The following is a 19,181-nucleotide window of genomic DNA, read 5'->3' on the forward strand; positions in this document are numbered from 1 at the left end:
AGTAATGGGATGTTTAACATTGAATAAAACATTTTTAATACTTCCTGAGGTTAGACAGATATTACCTTTTTTTTTTAACACAGTAAAGTGATCCTGAACCTGAGATTGGGAGTAAATCATGGTGTGGATTTATTAGGTAAAGAATTATATGTAGAGCTCTGGATTAGCATCATATAGTATTTCAGTGATGCACTTTTACAAAAGCAGTTGTATTTAAGATCACTTTCTCTGCACAAGTGGTGGAGGAATAAAAGTATTACCTCACTTTAAAGATACTCCGTTACAGGTCTTGCTTTCATAGTTTTATTTGAGTAGAAGTACAAAGGTATTATCAGAAAGGCATCAAAAGTAAAATTCTTGCTTTAGTACTAATTTATGATTATTATTGCTGTCCTTATATCTAATACAAAGCATCAAATTTTATAAGCTACTCATTTTGAAGTAACTGGTAAATTTTAAAAATGTAGCAGAGCATTGCTGACATATGAAATGTGGTGGAGTAAACATATGAAGTAGCATAAAATGGATTTAGTACCTTAAAGTACCTTATAATTATAATTAAGAACAGTACTTGAGTAAATGCGAATAATCCCATCACTGGCCACATGTAGCAACAAACAATTCATCTATCATCAAAACAAGTCAAACAGTTGGTTGTGTGACTGTAGTATTTCCACAACCTCCACCTCCAGCAGCACCAGCTCCATCCTGCTAAATGAATAAGCGGCGGTGACGTCACCCCTGCAGCACCGGACAGGGCTGAGTCCCCGCAGGAACAACCGTTCCGACCTGACACGCACCACGCCGAGCAGCGGCGCAGCGCAGCCCCGCACCAGCACACGCAGCCTTCATTTTCATCACATAACTGGAAAGAGCCGTCTGGAACATCATGGGCAACGTCCAGGTAAGAAAACTTTATTTTATTTATTTATTTGGACTTTTTTTTTTTTTTTTTTTTAAACAACTTCTGCAGCTAAAATAACGCAAAATCCATGAAACTTACTTGTGCGATACTTTTAGGTTGAATAAGCAGCGATGCAATATCAAAAAATATCCCAAATAATAGCAGGAAAAGTCATAATCAACAGGGATTGATCACTATAAGTCATCACTGAGTAACCTTTACCACAGACAGCGTCAGGATATTATCATAGCATCATTATTTACTGCAGGAGATGGAATCAGGACTTTTTGTGCTAACTGCGTGTGAACAGTCGGTGTTGGGGAGCAGAGCCTGCGCAGTTAACTTTGGCAGAGGGAGTGTCCCTGCCAGGCCGAGGACGCGGCGGCGGCGGTACACAGGAATTTCCTGGAGACGCTGATCAATAAGGCCGCATTGTATTAAACGAGGGGTGGGCGAGGAGAGGAGGCTGCACACTGCTGCTGCTGCTGCTGCTGCTGCTGCCGCCCCATGACTCAGCAGGCACGCAGGCTGCACCCTTTTCCTGCGGGAGAGCAAGGCCTGGATGATCATACCATAATGAAGCCTTTTCAGAGCCCCACTCTTTAATCAGTCGGAGTTGGAAGCATTCAAATTGTAGCTTCGCACTAGTATATGATTATAAATTTGACATCAGTTTCATTCTGTGTTACTTTCTGAGATTTTGCTGCTTTGAATGTGCACTGTGTCAGTAACACTGTACAACCATTGAAGTGTGTGTTTGGATATTTGCATAGTTTTTTTTTTTTTTTAACATGTTTGCTTAGATTTTATGAATGATCCATATATTGTCAATAATCCTGTCACTTTTAATTCCCCAGCCCACCTTAGTCCCATACGAGGACTTTGATGTCACAGCTGATATCAAGGCTATCAGAAAGGCATGTAAAGGTTTAGGTAAGTGTATGTGATGCTTTAAATGATGCTGCTTTTCTTCATTTACTCCTGTTGTGAAGGCTCTCTCTCTTTTTCCGTTCACTTGTTAGAAATGTATCCATTTGTCACCTGATTGCAATGAATGCTGACTAATGATACAGTTGTCCAGCTTTCCTAAATATAGAAGCAATAAATGTATATAATATGAAAACCTGTTAATTGCTTTAATATAAGCCAAACAGCATCATCGGTACTGGACAATGTTTGATAATTCAATTCAATTCAATTTTATTTGTATAGCGCCAAATCATAATATACATTATCTCAAGGCACTTTACAGGGTAAGGTCAAGACCTTAATTGAAATCTTACTGTCTTATACCAAACAACATGCAGAATGTGTTTAAAGGTGATCTGTCATTGCTTCAGTTTCCATCACCATTATGGCGTTATCAACACACTTCCTCCTTGAGCAGTTATCTTTGTGATCATTTTGAATTACATCTGTCAGTGTGAGTTATAGCGTCTGGTATATCACAGAGAAAACATTTTAAAAGTTTATTTTGCAAAAGCTTTTCAATCTTTTCCGCTCCACTGACGTGCTGACAAACAAATAGCAAATGAGTTGATTCTCGAATGTGCCAGGATTTGACTCTGCTGAATGAAAGACACCTCACAGACTGCGTTACCTGGCACGTTTAAAGGAACAGTAAGTTGAACTAGAAAGAGTTTTTAAAGCTTTAAATTGCTCTGTATGAGTGTGGATGAGGTGGAAAATACATATACTAGTCATACATAATACTGTCTGTTACTCTATTATATTCCATGAGGTTGATTTATTGTTAATATAACATTTAAAAAGCCTTTTCAATGCAAAAGAACAGCTATTTTACCCGATTTTAAACTGAAATATGTGGCAGCCATGTAATAAAAGACTGGCCTATAGTGCTGCTATATTTGAAGGATTCTGAAGTCGGTCCCTTATGTGTACACTGCTGTATACTCTCCAGGCACAGATGAAGAGGCTATCACCCAAATCCTGGCCAATCGCTCTGCAGCGCAGCGGGTGGAGATCAAGCAGGCCTACTTTGAAAAGTATGACGATGTAAGTACCCACGGTGCCTCCCTCTCTCTCTTATATACACCCATGACAACCACGCACCATGTTACCTCTGTGTTACCTCTGTGTCGGCTCAGGAGTTGGAGGAGGTCCTGAAGAAGGAGCTGACAGGTAGTTTTGAGAAAGCCGTCATCGCCATGTTGGACCCCCCTCATATTTATTTTGCCAAGGAGCTGAGGAGGGCCATGAAGGGGGCGGGCACAGATGAAGCTGTGCTGGTAGAGATCCTGTGCACAGCCACCAATGAGGTCTGTCAGTATGTGATTCTGTTGCTGTGCAATGTCTTTCTTCTTACACTCACTTTCCTACTTCAGTTGAACTTTGATAAACTCATCCAAGCCCCTACACACCCACAGTTCCCCCCCAACACACAGGTGGTAAACAGATGTTAAAACTGCATTAACTTTTGTTTTATTGGCCACTAAGTTGCAGCAGAATCAAGCTATAAACACAACAATGACAAACTGTCACCTAATAAATGTGATCTGGCTAAAGTGTTACGCATTTTACACATTCAGCAGACATGGAACAACAAGAGTGTTCATTTAAAGTCATGTTTCTCGCCGCCTGGCTAATATAAGAATATGAATATTATCTCCAACTCCTCCTTAGCTGCTCCAGTACTTTCAACAGCTAGTTGCTAACTTTGTCTGTCTGTAGTTTGTTGCCGGGCAGGTAACAGGTACAGTGGGTTACCAGAGCTTTTCCCCCCTGAAAACAATAACATTAGGTCAATGAGGCTGAACTAAAACAGCAAAACTAAAACAATGAGCTAAAAGGCGCTAAAACGCTCAGTGGATACTTGTACTGATTGCCAAGAAAATTATAAGGGGTCATTGGACAGATACAGAACCACCAATCATAACTCAGTGGGTGTGGAGACTGAAGCAGGTAGTGAATGTCTGCAAGTCTACAGCTTTTTTACAAAGGTGGACTTGTGTTACATAATACCTTGGTCTATATTGTGTTGTTATAATGGACTGTCCCTGAAAATGCCACTGTTATATTCCTCTTTAACTGACACTGTTATGCTGCACACTGCGTGTTATGTTGAGAAAAGTGTGTCTCTCTACTTATTTATAGTATGAGGTCCTATGTCAGACAAAGTATTATTCTCTAAAATAACGGGAAAAAATAAATGAAAAGCTTTTTAAAAAATGCCCTTTCAAATCACACATAATCATTTGATCCCTTTAACATAATTTAACATAAAAATACTGATTAGCTTCAATGTTCGTAGCTGACTGAGTCTCGCCTCCCTTTTCCTAACAGGACATTGAGAAGTACAAGGAGGCATATGCCCAGGGTGAGTTTTTCCTCCACGCTGAGTCATGCATGAAAAGTGTTCCTCTCACGCTGGAAACTGTGGTCATTGAACCGACCCAGCTAAGTACTGTTATATTTGTCTGAAGGTTTTGGGTGTATCACACTTGAGAATGAATCACTGTGAAGTGAGCCATGTTTTCCTCACTTTCCGGCCACAACTACTGTCTGAGTTTATCCTTCTCAGGGTCATATTTCACTCCTTAGCAAACAAAGTAGAATCTACTTTGAATGTGTAAAAGTGGCTCTACCCTACAGTGCATGAACGTGACCTGGCGGCAGATATTGAGGATGATACCAGTGGAGATGTGAGGAACCTGCTGATCTCACTGCTGCAGGTAAACACTGAATCTTGTAGGTTTATTTAAACAAGAAATACTTGCAGCATTTCTTTGGGTTGCTTCAAGGGGACAGTGGTAGCTATAAAATCCAGCCATTCTTAAAGCTTTATCCATTCATTGAAGCAGAATGGTACTTTTCATCATTTTGTAATGCTTCTCAGAATTGTTCTCCATGCTGGGATTCGCCCACAGGGACATTCGACACACATCACATCATTGTTTGGCATGCTTTGGCCCCTCTGCCATCCAATGCTCCCACCCTTTTCTCCTTCCCTTCTCTTTTCCTTCCTGCAGAAAGAAAAGACAAACACACTGTGACTCATGTTGTACAGCGTCTATCCAAAGAGCTGCCGCTTCAAATATTCCCCATTAATGTGTAGCAGATGATTGTTATCCTATTAAACGCCTGAGATTATCTTCGTAATCTATCTCTTTGACCTTTCCCTCACTCACTAAATGTTTTCCCTCTCACTCTCTCTACATGCATCACCCCATGCGTATCCTCTCCTATGTCCCTCTTTTTTCTATAGGCGAGCAGGGATGAAGGCTACGAGGTGGACGAGGGTTTAGCCGAACAGGATGCCACATCTTTGTTTGAGGTACATTCTCAAATGAAATCTGTGCTGCAAAATTACTTCAAATCAGAGCCTTTATTCATAGTTTCCCTTTTAAATCCCACTGGTGTTTGCAGTGTAATGTGATCCTAGATTTAGAGGTTAGTGCATGTGAGCCCAGGATGACTTGTAAAATCTCAAGATTACAGAGTTTATTAAATCAAAGCTTGTTCTTCTGGTACTGAGGCTTATATTACAGTGCAGGACTGTGGAATCTGTGTGGAAATTCACAACAGCTTCACATCACACTATTGTACAAAAATACAAATGTTTGCAGAGATAATAATGTTACAAAGCTTTGTGTGAATTTATAAACTGTTGAACAGACATAATTGGCAAATATTTTAGCCATATAGTGCAACAGTTCAGGGAATAGCAAGGTGTTTGTTGATCAACTACCATTTTCATCCAGACTACAATATCTTAACAATATCTTTAATTGCCATGAAATTTTATGCAGATTTTTATATTTCTCAGTATGAATCTCAGTAATTTCAGTGATCCTCTGACTTTTGCTCCAGCACCAGTGAAGTTTAAATTTGTCTGGGTTTTTTTTTTTTAGTAAAATGTCTCAGCCAATATTGGGTGGATTTCCCTGAAATCTTGTGCAGACAATCATGTTCCCTAAAGTATAAATTTGAAAAACTTCAATACTTTGGATTATGACCTCAGTTGATCCTAAGATACTTTGAAGCTACTGAAGCTGAGCTACTAAGTGGTTAGTGCTAATTAGCAATTATTAGCATGCTGTCAGAATCAGAATACTTTATTGATCTCCAGGGGGAAATTAGGTTACGTTAAAGTTGCTCCCTCAAGAGTAGAAATGTAACAGCAGAGAATAGAAAATAATATAAGATTTAGAGGTAAAGTTAAAAAAGATGAAGATACATATAAATATAAAGTGTAAAAATATGTCATTATATTATAGTACACAAATATATAATAATAATAATCTCATAAGCCTCTGTATAAAACAGCTGAGTTTGAGTTCAGTCTTATTTGCTATGATTTCTATCTGTTGCTCTCTCAGATCTCAGCAGTTAACTTTGGTACAATCTTGTCATCACTGACAGGAATGACAACCAACAGTATGAACAAACAGACTGAAAGATGATGAGAGAATTACCCTTTGATGAATCACTACACTCGTCCCTCTCATCAAATGAGCCAACACATTATAGTTTCAACTTGTTCATGTTGAGGATTTAAGTGAATGTGAAGCATCTGACATTAAGACAAATATACCCAGCTGCCGACACATCGCTTCCTCTTTGTGTACCTGTCAGGCTGGAGAAGGGAGGTTTGGCACAGATGAGTCGACCTTTACCTACATCCTGACACACAGGAACTACATGCAGCTTCAGGCCACCTTTAAGTTCTATGAGTCTGTAAGTACTGAACTCAGTCGTGCAATTTTTTTATTTTGTGTGTGTGTGTGTTTTAAATATATAATGTGTTTTTGTCATTTCAGCTTTCAGGGACAGACATTCTGGACACCATTAACTCTGAGGCCACAGGAACCCTCAAGGACTGCTACGTCACTCTGGGTAAGATGGAACAGAAACAAACCAATGAACTGATCCGATCACTCATCAGTTCCCCTCACAACACATTATACCTCTGTGTCTGTGTCTGTGTGTGTGTGTGTGTGTGTGTGTGTGTGTGATTTGTAGTAAGGTGTGCCAAGAACCCACAGCTGTATTTTGCCCGACGCCTAAATGCTGCCATGAAGGGACTGGGCACTGATGAGGACACACTCATCCGCATCATCGTAGGCCGTTCTGAGGCAAGTGTCAGTGTAACTCCACAGTAATCATGATGTTTAACTCCAGATTACAAAACCAAATATTGTTTTCAAAATGTGTTCTAGAAGTAACTGTGGACCATGTAAACCTTCAGTCCAAAAAAAGACAAACAAAGGTATTTTGTGGTGACAGTGGTGTGATGTTGTTGACCCACAGATCGACCTGGAGACAATTAAGGACATGTACCTGGAGAAGTATGATGTCACCCTGAAAGATGCCCTGGATTCAGAGTGTGGTGGAGATTTCAAACGCCTCCTCATTGAGATCCTACACTAAACTCTTCTCCCGTTCCTCCCACAGGCCCTATTTAACCTCTGCACCTACTCATTCTTTCTCCTCTTCCTTTCACTACTTCCATTCTGTCATCTTTCTTACATCTATTTTCTTCTCTCTCTTCACTCTTACAGACAGTCAGATGTCTTTGCAGCATGGACCAAAAACCAACTCATTATTATATTATACAGTGCTTGACACAGTTTTGCCAAGAACATTACACTCAGTGGAAATTTCCTTACAGTTATAGTTTATCTGATGTACAATAATACTGTGGAACATGTGCAGCTGAGCTTTATGCTAATGTATTTCTCCAAAAAGTCCTTCATACTTTATTCACAATCAGCAGCTTTACAGTCTTTGGATATCGGCTATCAGTCCACCATTTCAAGCTTATCCCAAAGCTGTAAGAGGCTGCTGCTGCTCAACATTACAATATGCAGCCTCTTATTTTATACTTGTCACTTTATGCATCTCTGTCTTCTATCATCATCATCAACTCCACTTCTATTTGCCTCAAAGATGCCTTTCATAAAATTATAGCGATGCAATTTCTTTTCTGCTGCAACACTCAACACGTAAGTGCCGAATTATCACATCTGAGCTCTGATATTTGAATACACCAGAGGGATGATTATACAGGATGATGTTATTACCCTACTAACAAAACCATAAAGGCTTCATGTATACAGTATGATTTTTTGTAGTCACGTCCCTAAGATGCTATGTGGGATTTTAACTGTTTATAGTTATTTTTAATCACAGCTCACAAACTGCCTTGTTCTCACACTTCTACACCTTTTCAGACAGTAGCATTTTTCCTGTTGTCAGTCTTTAAATTTACCACAAAGTTTCAATCATATACCAGTGTAAACCTCTTATGAGATCATAGTGCATTTAATGTTGTTAGCTGATGATGATAATAATATTGAGCAAGTCATGAATTGTGCTCTATAACCCCTGAAGTACAAATCATTTATAATGACCACACTGTCTGTATTCATAAATGACGCTTGAGCTGAAGTAATTTCATTTAAAACCAAGATTACAGTGATATAAATGATTATGATACACTGTTGTGTTATCACATAGCAAATTAATACATTAACTTATACAAAAGAAGTAATTGTTAACCTGTTTTAATGGCATATCAATATTTATGTATGTAGCGATAATAAATTTTAACTCCACCAGAAGTTGATGTTTTGTTCTCCTTCTTTCTTGTAGAGGGCAGTATCGCACCACACTGCTGCTGTTCCGGACAAAAAAGACATGGCATGGATGAAATCAGTACAGTTATGATAATAATATACAGTATAATTTGATATTTTCTAACATATTTAAACCTTAATCTTATAACATGCCTTAACATACTGTATAATGAACACTATGATAACAACATTAAGCTCAGATATTAAATATGAAGATTTACTGGGTTGGTTACCATTTCATAATGTTTGTTTTGGTGACCTATGATCCAAAACTACACAAGTTTTGTTTCTACAACTGCCACAACACCTACTACCAAGCACAGACAGACACCAGGGGATGCCTCTGGGTGAGTTAAAAGCAGACAGAGGAAAAGAGAGGTTCAAAACAAGTGAGAACTGCTTCCAGATGCACGAACACAGGAGATGCCGATTCTCACTTTGCTTCCCACTGTTAGTTTCTTTCCCACAGCTTTCTTCTTCTCTTCCTACCTGTCTATCTTCTGTGTCTTTCTACTGTCTTGGTGATGTTTTTGCTTCAATATCACGGGCAAAGTTGGGAAAACACCTGCTTTCTACACATTCCTGCTACCTGTATATCCACGGTCTGTGCACCATATGTAGCCCAGTTCAGCATCCACCTCATGCTTCACTGACACTACTCTCTACTCTCAGCCATGCCTGTTAATGCAAGTCAAAAGGTGGAGGTTCCACTTCTATGTAGTTAATGGACACAAATGTACTGTGCAACACACATCTGTTTATTCATATTTTAGCTTTCAGAGGAAAATCACCTCTATCACAACAGTTTTTTGATAAATTTCTTGACCGGTTTTAGGGACTGTAAGAACATTTCTGAAACTTTCACTTCCTTGAAAAGCAAGAGCCTCCAAAGGATTATTAATATTTGAATTTTCCCTTTACTTAATTCATTCATTACTTAATTACTTAATTCAATAATTTGCAATACCCTCACCATAGCATCTGAAATAGTATTAGGACAACTCAGTTTAATATTAACTAAAAGAGTCCAAGCAACCTTCAGATGTTAATGAAATAAGGGGATGATTGAAATTTTTCATTATTGTTTCGATTTAAATCTTTTTTTCTCTTAATAATATATCTGAAAAGCAAAATTTTTATATAAATTTTGGGCAAGAAAAAATTGAAATACCCCCTTGCTCTCCCAAAAGTAAGACTACCCTCCATTCGGGAAAAAAAATCCTTTCCCCTTTTCTGACCCTTGTCCCTCCCTTATAATTTTCATATAGTCCCTAAATTAATATGATGTAAACAAGACTTGATTGATTAGTGAAATAAATTGTCATTCTTCCTCACATAAAGTTTGATCATTTAGTTTTATAGCACTAAATTCCATCACTGTATTTTAGAGGCTGTGAAACTTGACTGAGAACAATAACAATATCTTAGCAAAGAGCATGTAGGACTTTAACGTCTTGTTATTCAACATACTAACATACATTGCCCAGATACACATTCATACCAACTTGACACACTCATATGTTCGTCTGTCCCTCCATCTGTACTCTATTACCCACAGTGCTAATGTGTTAGGCCCACTACGCCTGCCTGACAGAGCTCCACCCCCTGTACTGTGGAGCTCTGACCTTTTTCCTTAAACATTTATTATCCTCAGACCACCATAACTCACCCAGCCAGCCTCCCGTCAGCCTGGGGGTGGTTTCAATTTGCCTCAAAATATGTTTTCTTTCTGTTCTCCTGGCTCAGGTCTGGTTAGTGTCTTTGGTCTTGTGTCTAGTTTCTGACAAAGGTCATGCACAAGATTTAGGTTTAATGCATAAGCTGTGCACCTCATGCTTTATTCATAGTATCAGTCTGGTCAAGCAACCATGAACTTGAGAGAATTAGACGTTTGAAGTGGGAGACGATCGTGTCGGCACTCTTTTGATAAATCCTGAGAGTCCATGCAGGCACCTTCAAGACACAAACCTGCATGTTAATGGCACTAATCCCCTAAAAGTCATGATTTATTGAATAAGCTATAGCATACACTAACCTGGAGGTCATGACTTCAAAGGCTGAAATAATAATACCAAGTGCTCCACTGGTTTTGATGGAACATATGCCCAGGATCGCAATATGCTTTTTGATCTCTTGCCAAGCCAGTGCAGCACTCTGAGAATGGAAGACTTGTTGGTGGAAGTGCATAGGAAGGCCATTAGGAGGTTAACTACCCAGCTAATATAATTTCGACTGTTTAAATTCATGATAAAGGAACTCTGTTCTTTGATGTGTAATAGGAAGCACCTGGCAGCTTCTGCCAAGAGCAAACATGTACGATTCAGTCTCCAGCCTCCATGTAGGGAACGGCCCATGATAGGATTCATACATGCAAAATTCACTGTGTAGATTTGTGTGTTACAACTAGTGTCTATGTTCTATTAACTATTTTAAATGCTAATGCTAAAACATGCTGATACTTGATACTTGATTTACACATAAGAGTAAATCTAGTAACTAGGAATGTACGCTCAAAAAGTTTGCTAACATTAGCCACTATACAACAAACTACTGGTCGAACCAGACCAAGGAAAGCTGCAGAGGCAAAATGAGCGTAGTGAAATGAGCATCGGTGTGTTTTACTACTATAACAAGTTTGAATTTGTAAGATAAAGATTTTATTATTTCTACCAAAGTTAATCTCCCGTTAAATAGCCACAACAAGCTGAGTCCTTACACAGAGGCTGCAAATAATCTGGTAAAACAAATTCATTTTTTATTGGATTTACTATAAAACATCAAATATACACTTTATTACAGCTTAGTTTGAGTAAACAGTAACTGTATCTCAAGGTGTTAATATTAAAATATCATGCTATCTCTCCAGGACAGTTTGTCAGCAATGGCCTTCATGTAACACGTGACTCATAATATGCAGAAAGTGGTTATTAAACAAGGCATGCAGTAGATACGCTATTCACATTAGAAAATGGCGGCTAACATGAAACACGTGCACCTAAAAAACACACTCCTGACTAAAACCAGCACCAGCAAACCTCTTTCGGTGACAGCAAAAAATGCTGTACAGTGAGAACGATCTGAAGCTTCGAATGGACTAACTGAATTACATAAATAAAAGACAGACAAATACACCACATGGAAGAACTGAACATACAAAAGATCAAAACTGCATGAGACAAAACAAAGCTGTGTTCTACAGTATTATCGGGGTTAACAGCCATTGTATATACTTCTGTAGAAATCATTACACAGTACTAATACTTGCACTATATAAATACACTGATTTATGCAGATTTCTACATATTTTTAAATAGAAGTCCATATTAGAGCTTTTGTTTTAATACAAAATATATTTCATAAAAAGTAAAAAATAGTTGCAGGCTACTCAGTACAAAATTAGCTTAAAGGAGTAGTAAAAAGTTTGGGAAATAGAGTTAGAAAGTTAGTTGAGAAGGTCTAACTTTAACTGTACTTTAAATATGAAGCAACAGCCAGGCGACAGTTAGCTTAGCCTACCTTAGCTTAGCTTAGGTTAATGAAAAGACTTGGAGTTATGGAACCAGCTAGCCTGGCATAACACCACAACTTGTTGCTTTTACATATTACGTTTTGTACAAATAAAACATGAAATACAACATGTTCATTGGTAAACTTTACAGGTGCCGATATGTTTCTCCCTGTTTCCAGGCTTTATGCTAAGCTAAGCTAACTGGCTGCTGGCTGTAGCTTCATATGTTACAGACAGACATGAGAGCGGTGCCAATCTTCTCCTCTAACAAACAAAACAAATATGTGTATTTTCCAAGTGCGTTGAGTGGTTACTTTAAAAACAAGCCGATGACCGAGTCCATCCTACAAATGGCTTAACATCTGGTCTATTGGAAACCATTTAAAGAAACAACACAGCAAAGTTTCAGTTGTTATACTGCCACCCAGAGGATTGATACTCCACTTCCTGTGTGGTGACTGATCTGGTTGACCCGTCCACGTACACAGTCCAGTGTGAAGAACACCACTGTGCCGTTATGAACCTGGAAGGACGCCCGCAGGCTCACACTGGCCCACTGGCTTCCCTCTGGCATCTGCCCACCCACCTGCTGGGCCAGAGGGATCAATCGAGCCCCTTCTGCCTCCCTGCTTCCTCCTGACCCCTTAGGATCACTTCGCCTGTGCAGAGTCACCTTGACCAAGTTGCAGGAGTGAATGAGTTTGAGATCCATCGCTACACTGGCTGTGCCACTCTCCCTGAAGACAAAATCTTGTCTCTGATCTGTGGATCCCCTCCCTAGCAGGCTCATCTGCGACACCTGACTGCTGGTCTGGCGGAAGAACAGCGGCTTGTTTCGGACAGCTCCTGAAGGTAGGCCGGTGTGAGCCACAGATGCAGATAGAGAGGAAGAAATGGCAGCGGGGACCCAAACCAAACTGAGGGTGCTGATGCCTGTCTCGTCTCCAAAGAAGCGAACGTTGCACTGAGCAGGAGAGAGGATCTCAAAGGCCAGTGTGTCCCCAGGACCAACTTTCGCCGCTCCAGACAGAGATAAGGACGTATCTCGGTAGTGGACGCCTGGTTTGAAGGTACGGCACAGCTCCATGCCGGTTCCATTACGGCTGAGGTACGCCAGCAGCCGGAAGCCCTCGCTCACGCAGGCCTGGCCCATGGAGTACAAAGCCTGCTGGAACACAAACCGCACTGTGCCACTTTCAGCAAAACGGATCCCACGGCCGTCATGAGTCAGGCCCACTACATACGGGTCCGAGGTGGAGGTAGTGCGGAACACAGGGCGATAGTTTGTATGGTAGTGTGCAGACACCATCGCCTGTGCTGTCATGGCAACAGCCCCAGTGTCATGGGAGAGCCACAGGAGGCTGAGCGGAGATGCTGAGGGGTCGTACAGCTGCAGACCCTCACTGCTTTGGTTACAGTGGTGGCTGGCGCTCCGGAGGAAGAGGGAGATGGTGTGACCCGGGGCGACCTCTGCTACCCCACTGATGCTAACACTCTGGAGCGACCTTCCCTCTTGCTGCTCCACCCTAACGCCACTGAGGTCTCGACCTTCAGAACCGTCAGTGTTGTTCATACGCAGGCACAACTGGATGAAGCTGCGGCAGCCGTGCCTCACAGAGAGATTGTCATCCAGCCAGACCAGACCATGCTGCCTGAGCACCAGACGCCCGTCCTCAATAGACACCAGACCTGCATCACCTCTTCCATGAATGTGAAGCTTTGCGCTGGGAAAAGCGTGAGCCAGGACGTGGCCTTTTGTCCCCGACAGACTCACATCTCCAGCCCAGGACAGGGAGAGGGCGCTGTCCCCGGCAGCAGGCCCGGAGCAGATGGTGTCTGTGGTGAAGGTACAGGGTGAAGCTACGGGTTCTCCATCACACTCATTACAGGCCTGACACTCGTCCATGTCCGAGTTGTAGAAGTAGCCGTGGCCACACATTCCTGAGTTGGCATCTCGCTCTGTCATGCCCTGGCACCTGAATCCACCTGGTGATACAACAGCAGAGAAAAAATACACGCCAGTTCAAAACTTGCATCAGTGTCTGAAAGTTTTATCACTACCCATGGTTCAACACGTGGAGTAAAGGGAAAATAAGGAAATGCTGAAAAAGTCAAAGTTGGGTAAAATACCAAGATTTATTTTTGTATACAAATAGGAGTTGAAATCAAATGTAAAAATTCTTGGTTTTCCTTTTACCTGGTGTGTTGAGACACTTCTGTTGATCTCCACACAGATCAGCTATTTCAAGGCACTCATCTCTGTCCTGTGATGATAAACACATCGACACTTTTAATCAATTTTAAAGCACCTATAATTAATACTTTGCAACTTAAGTACTTGTGTTTGAACGGAGTTGCTCATGGTGGTTTTTGTAGCTCCCATCAGCACTATGGAATTTTGCAGTGTCTTTCAGGTCATCGTTTTGGTGGTCTGGCTCTTTCATACTGTAAAAACACAGCAGTGTTAACCTGGCAGATTCTGTCTGCGTGAACTGAACACTGGGCAACCAGGAAGAAGCCGGCTGGACAGATGGTGCACGTCTCGCAGCGAGGACGTCCGCTGCTGAAGCCACAGTACTCCTCAGGGCCACAGCTGCCACAGGCCAGCAGAGAGCGACCCACCTGAGGGAGCACCACAGTCACATCTGGACATCATATAAAACCTTATGTAGAGTAGTTAACCTGATGTCACAAATTGCAGATATTGGTTTACTTGTCCAAGCCACATAATCTACACAAGTTGTAGTAAGACAAGACAAAGTTTGAGTTAAATTAGATTAGATTTTGTTCAAATTTGATAAAAACTAGTAACATCAGCTCAGAAATTGCCTTGTGAAACTCATATAGGTCTGAATGCCAGAACTTTGGGAATTAATCATTTGAGATTCTGACATACTCCATCCCTATGCCTTTACTTAGAAATGAGTTAGGTCTCTGAGGATGGAAACATCTGGTACCATACTGACTGTCAGGGTGTAGTTTTTTGATTCCTGATTCAACCTGCAGCTCACCTCTACCACACTGGCCTCCATGTCCACCTTGTGCAAAGACAGAGCCTGCTGTGCTTGGTGGGCTCGAACCTGCCCACTCAGGGTCTCCATGTGACTGTCGAGGTCCCCCTGGAGGTTCTGGAGAGATGTTTGTTTGATGCTGTCCATCAACATGTTGTACTGAGCTTTCACCTGAAAGTAGAAAGTAGAAAAGTGCCAACATTTAGTTTTGTGTCGTTGGAGCTTTTACTGGTTTGTTGGTTTTTCTATTATTTACTCATCTGTTCTGAGTTTGGATTATTTTAATTAATTTGTTTTTATTTGATAATATTCTCTTTGTTACTTATTAGATTCTTTATATTATTTTCTTATTTAGTATAGTTAGTTTTGGTTAACTAGTATTTTGTTTATATGGGTCACACTATGGGCACATGAGGTTATCGAGGTAGGTAGACTGGTTTAGGACCAGCATGCACTTGGGTGGGCCTATGGGTTTTTTTCTACCAGAGCAGGCGAGGCAGCAGGAAACGTGATCCTTTGTTCTTTGTTTGCCTGCTCATTTGGAATAAATAAAACAAAGAAAAAAACCCAATGACTCTGTTTGGCTGTGTAAACCACATACCCATGGTGCATGAGTGGCCATTTGATTAATGTTGAATTTAAATTTGTTTGAGGACAAGTAGCCACTATAAGTGTGACCATGGTAACAATCGCTATGACCTATGAATATACAAACAAAACTATGAAATCTGAGATTGCTCTGTGCAGCTCTCATCAGTCTGTCCTATAATGTCCTAATGTAACTAATAATGTAATGTAACTAACTGGAGTGTGGTACAGATGTGATACTGATCCCCTTTATGAAGTAGGTCCTCCACTGTGATCATCTAACAAAAGTCAGGTGTTTTCCATCCACCTCATCTGAATAAATGTTTAATGTTTATCTAATCACTGTCCAAGAACAGAACCACAACCATAACTGTGAACATCTCCCTTATCATCCCTCCCTTCCTCATCAGCAGCCTTACTTGCTCCATCTGTTCGTACATCCTCTGCTGTTGATCCAGTATCTCTCTCTGCTGATTAACCAGCGTCCCTTGCTGCTCACTCAGGAGCCTCTGCAGCTCCTTGACCTCGTCCTGCTGGCCCCTGAGGGCCTCAACCAGCTTCTCCTGGCTCTTCGACAGCTGCAGCTGCAGCACAAGAGCGTCCTCTGAGGGAACCTCGTTGTTTCCTGCAGCAGGGAAAGAAAACTATTACACACCCGTTTAATTGATTATCATTTTCTTCAGTTGAAATCAGAGTAGTTTCTCTCACTTTGCGTTTCTGTGGCTAATCACTCACAGACTGATACTGACCTGGTTTCATGTCGCATGTCAGCTGTATCCACGCTCCACGTTCCGACCCGAAGTCTGGAAGCTCATCCAGAAACTGAGCCGCTCTGTCCGTCACATGGACCGGAGATGAGCTCCCTCTCGGGTCGTCTCCTCCGTGCGACCCGCAACCGTCTCCGACGCAGGGCTTGGGCTTCTGGCGCATCCGCAGGGGCAGTTTACACCCGATCCCTTTGCACTCCCGTGTTGCACCGTCATCATTGGTTTGGCGATGGGAGACAGTGGTCGGACAGGTCCCACCGGCGCAGCCAGGATGAAACACCTCGGCCGTGATGGTCCTCGGGTTCGTCCTCCTGGCGCCATCCGTACCTGTTTGCTGCGCAAAGCTTGTCTGCTGTGGGTGGATGATGTATGGCGCTAAAGGCGCGCTCTGAGCTTGGTGATGACTGAAATGAGCGTCCTGTTGGTAACTCTGGTGAACTTGTCCCTGTCCTTGTCTGGATGGTGCAGAGTGATGAAACTGCCGCCTGGAGGCTGCTGTCTCCGTGCGCCCCGGACAGTGCGCTCCGACGCACGGTCTGCTCCAGTCCTGGCCAGAGAAACAGTGCGACCCCCGGCACATCTCAGATACACTCCCTGAGCCGAGTATAGATGTGACAAAGAATAAGAATAAAGTAGAGATACGCGCCATGTTGCAGTGCTGAAAGGTAAAAATGGAAGCAGGCCACGTCTGAATGGTGGCCCCTTTACGCATCAGTCCTTCAGTCCTGGAGATTTAGCTTGATCATCTCTTAAAGAGGAAAAAAAAAGCCTCAGATTAGTAGCTTCCCTGACACGTAACTGCCAGTTGAACTTGAACAAGTGACTGCACAGACACTCAGCTTGTCTCCATTGCGCGCACCGCGGTTTCTGCCCCCTTTGCCCCTTCTGGAGATAGCTACGTCTAGCCCACATGTGGCGCTCACTGCTCCTAATTGGCAACAGGTTTTGCTCCTAGTCTTAAATTAACCCGTAGCTTTCCCGGACATACCACTCCGCGGAGTCACTCCATTCCTATTGAAGCTGTGCATGTGATATATATATTTGGATTATTCCGCTGTTATTTTTGTTCTCACACTCCAAGAGGTCAGCCATTAGCTGTTCGTGGCATGCTCCGCGCTGCGCAGCGGAATTTCGGTTTATAGAGTTTTTCTCATATTCACATTCAAACAGCGTTTTCTTCCCGACTTTCTTTTCTTTTTCCATCAACGTTGACGACAGCATCAGCAGTGTGGTTTTTTTCACGAGCAATGTCAGAATTAAAACCTCTGCTTTATACGGCATCAAAGCTGTGATCTCTTCTGTAGCACTCGATTAGAGTGCAGTGCAGCGGGGGGGCTTTTAAATTATTGGAGCCCAAACCGCTTCTCCTGTAAACTGTAAACTTTGTTACAGTTTATTGCCACTCTCTTTTCCCTCCTCTGACCCCACATGGCTCTGATTAAAGCTTCAGTCCACATCAGACACACTTGTGTCTGATGTGGACACACACACACACACACACACACACACACACACACTGGACATATGCAAGGAGGAACATATGCACCTCTCAGCAGTAGTTGGTTATAAATGATTCAGAAATGATTATAAACGATCCTGTGATGAAGATATCGATTTGGGAATTTGGGATTTTTTAAAAAGCCTGTTGATTGGCTGAAGCAGCAACATGCACACACACATGCACATACACAGCAGGTGACAGCGGGGCTGCTCTCATAGTCAGCAGCTTACTTACATAGGCTATTTGACAACACTGAGAGAAGCTACTGTCATCAGCTCTGTACCTGAGCAGAGACTGAACAAACTGACAGTCCGCAGCCAAGATGACACACTCGTCAAACTATTCATGTCTGTCAACCTCACAACACGTGGGACTTCACACACTCTATTCTGTCTGCACTATTTCACACCAGCACCACTATCATCATGCAGATTTTAATCTTGACTCCTGTTTTTTTTTTTTATTTTAGCATACAGCAAGTGCAGCATTCAGCTTCATTTGTACATCAGCAATAATCAGTAAAAAACCAGCCAAAGTTGAATAAAACAGATTAAACAAAAGTGCAGTGAGAGACACAAATAAACATCAATAAATTTAATTAGTGCATTAAACCCATGTGCTGCCTCTCAATGTTTAGTTTTGACTCCGGGGTCAGTAAGTAGATCTGTCCCAGATGATGTCAGAAGTCTGCAGCAGATCAGAGATTGAGGTATTTGGCCCAAACCATTCACTGCTTTTTAAACCAACAGCAGTACTGAATGTTCAAATCAATTCTTCGACACCCAGGGAGCCAATGTAAAGACCTGAGAACTGGAGCGATGTGTTTAATGTGTGAGGTCTCCCACTCGGCTGCTGCTGTCTATCGACTTTTTGCTTATGTAGACAATGTTGTGTAGTCTTGTGTAGTCTAACGTACATAGGCTGGTGCATGTTGGATGCAAAGGAAGTCTGCTGATGTCACCAAAATCCATTTACAGAGGTGACAAATGAAAGGAAACACCAACATAAAGTGTCTTAGTAAAGTGACCACGTGCCGCAAAAACAGCTTCAGTGCTCCTCGATGTTGATTCTATAAGTCTCTACTGGAGGGGCCTCTGAAAGATACCTGATGGTGGTGGTGGAGAGCACTGTCTAACATGTCAGCCCAAAATCTCCCATGGGTGTTCAACTAGGTCGAGATCTGGTGACTGTAAAGGTCATAACATATGATTCACATAATCTTCATCCTCACCAAACCATTCAGTGACCTTCCTTTAATTTGTCTGTACCTCACCCTACCAGGTGCAGCTAGACCAAACAGAGGA

At 41.8% G+C, this 19,181-nt stretch overlaps 2 protein-coding genes across 2 annotated transcripts; one reads left to right on the top strand and one right to left on the bottom strand.

The window, feature by feature from the left end:
- Positions 1-747: 747 nt before the first annotated feature.
- Positions 748-8,487, top strand: LOC139629186 (annexin A13-like). The gene is made up of 11 exons (XM_071491643.1): positions 748-904; positions 1,762-1,837; positions 2,826-2,920; positions 3,013-3,183; positions 4,208-4,241; positions 4,517-4,596; positions 5,130-5,198; positions 6,500-6,601; positions 6,685-6,760; positions 6,887-6,999; positions 7,175-8,487. Exons 1-11 carry the CDS (start codon positions 890-892, stop codon positions 7,292-7,294), a joined length of 951 nt encoding a protein of 316 aa, XP_071347744.1. The 5' UTR covers positions 748-889; the 3' UTR covers positions 7,295-8,487.
- A 2,748-nt stretch (positions 8,488-11,235) lies between these two features.
- LOC139629185 (uncharacterized) lies at positions 11,236-17,238 on the bottom strand. The gene is made up of 6 exons (XM_071491642.1): positions 16,359-17,238; positions 16,029-16,234; positions 15,022-15,192; positions 14,480-14,632; positions 14,208-14,274; positions 11,236-13,996 (listed from the first exon to the last, which is right to left on the bottom strand). Exons 1-6 carry the CDS (start codon positions 17,086-17,088, stop codon positions 12,423-12,425), a joined length of 2,901 nt encoding a protein of 966 aa, XP_071347743.1. The 5' UTR covers positions 17,089-17,238; the 3' UTR covers positions 11,236-12,422.
- Positions 17,239-19,181: the final 1,943 nt, after the last annotated feature.

This window comes from Trachinotus anak, unplaced genomic scaffold, assembly GCF_046630095.1.
Source record: "Trachinotus anak isolate AG129_WGS33_773 ecotype Australia unplaced genomic scaffold, CSIRO_AGI_Tana_v1 ptg000012l, whole genome shotgun sequence".
NCBI classification, from domain to species: domain Eukaryota; kingdom Metazoa; phylum Chordata; class Actinopteri; order Carangiformes; family Carangidae; genus Trachinotus; species Trachinotus anak.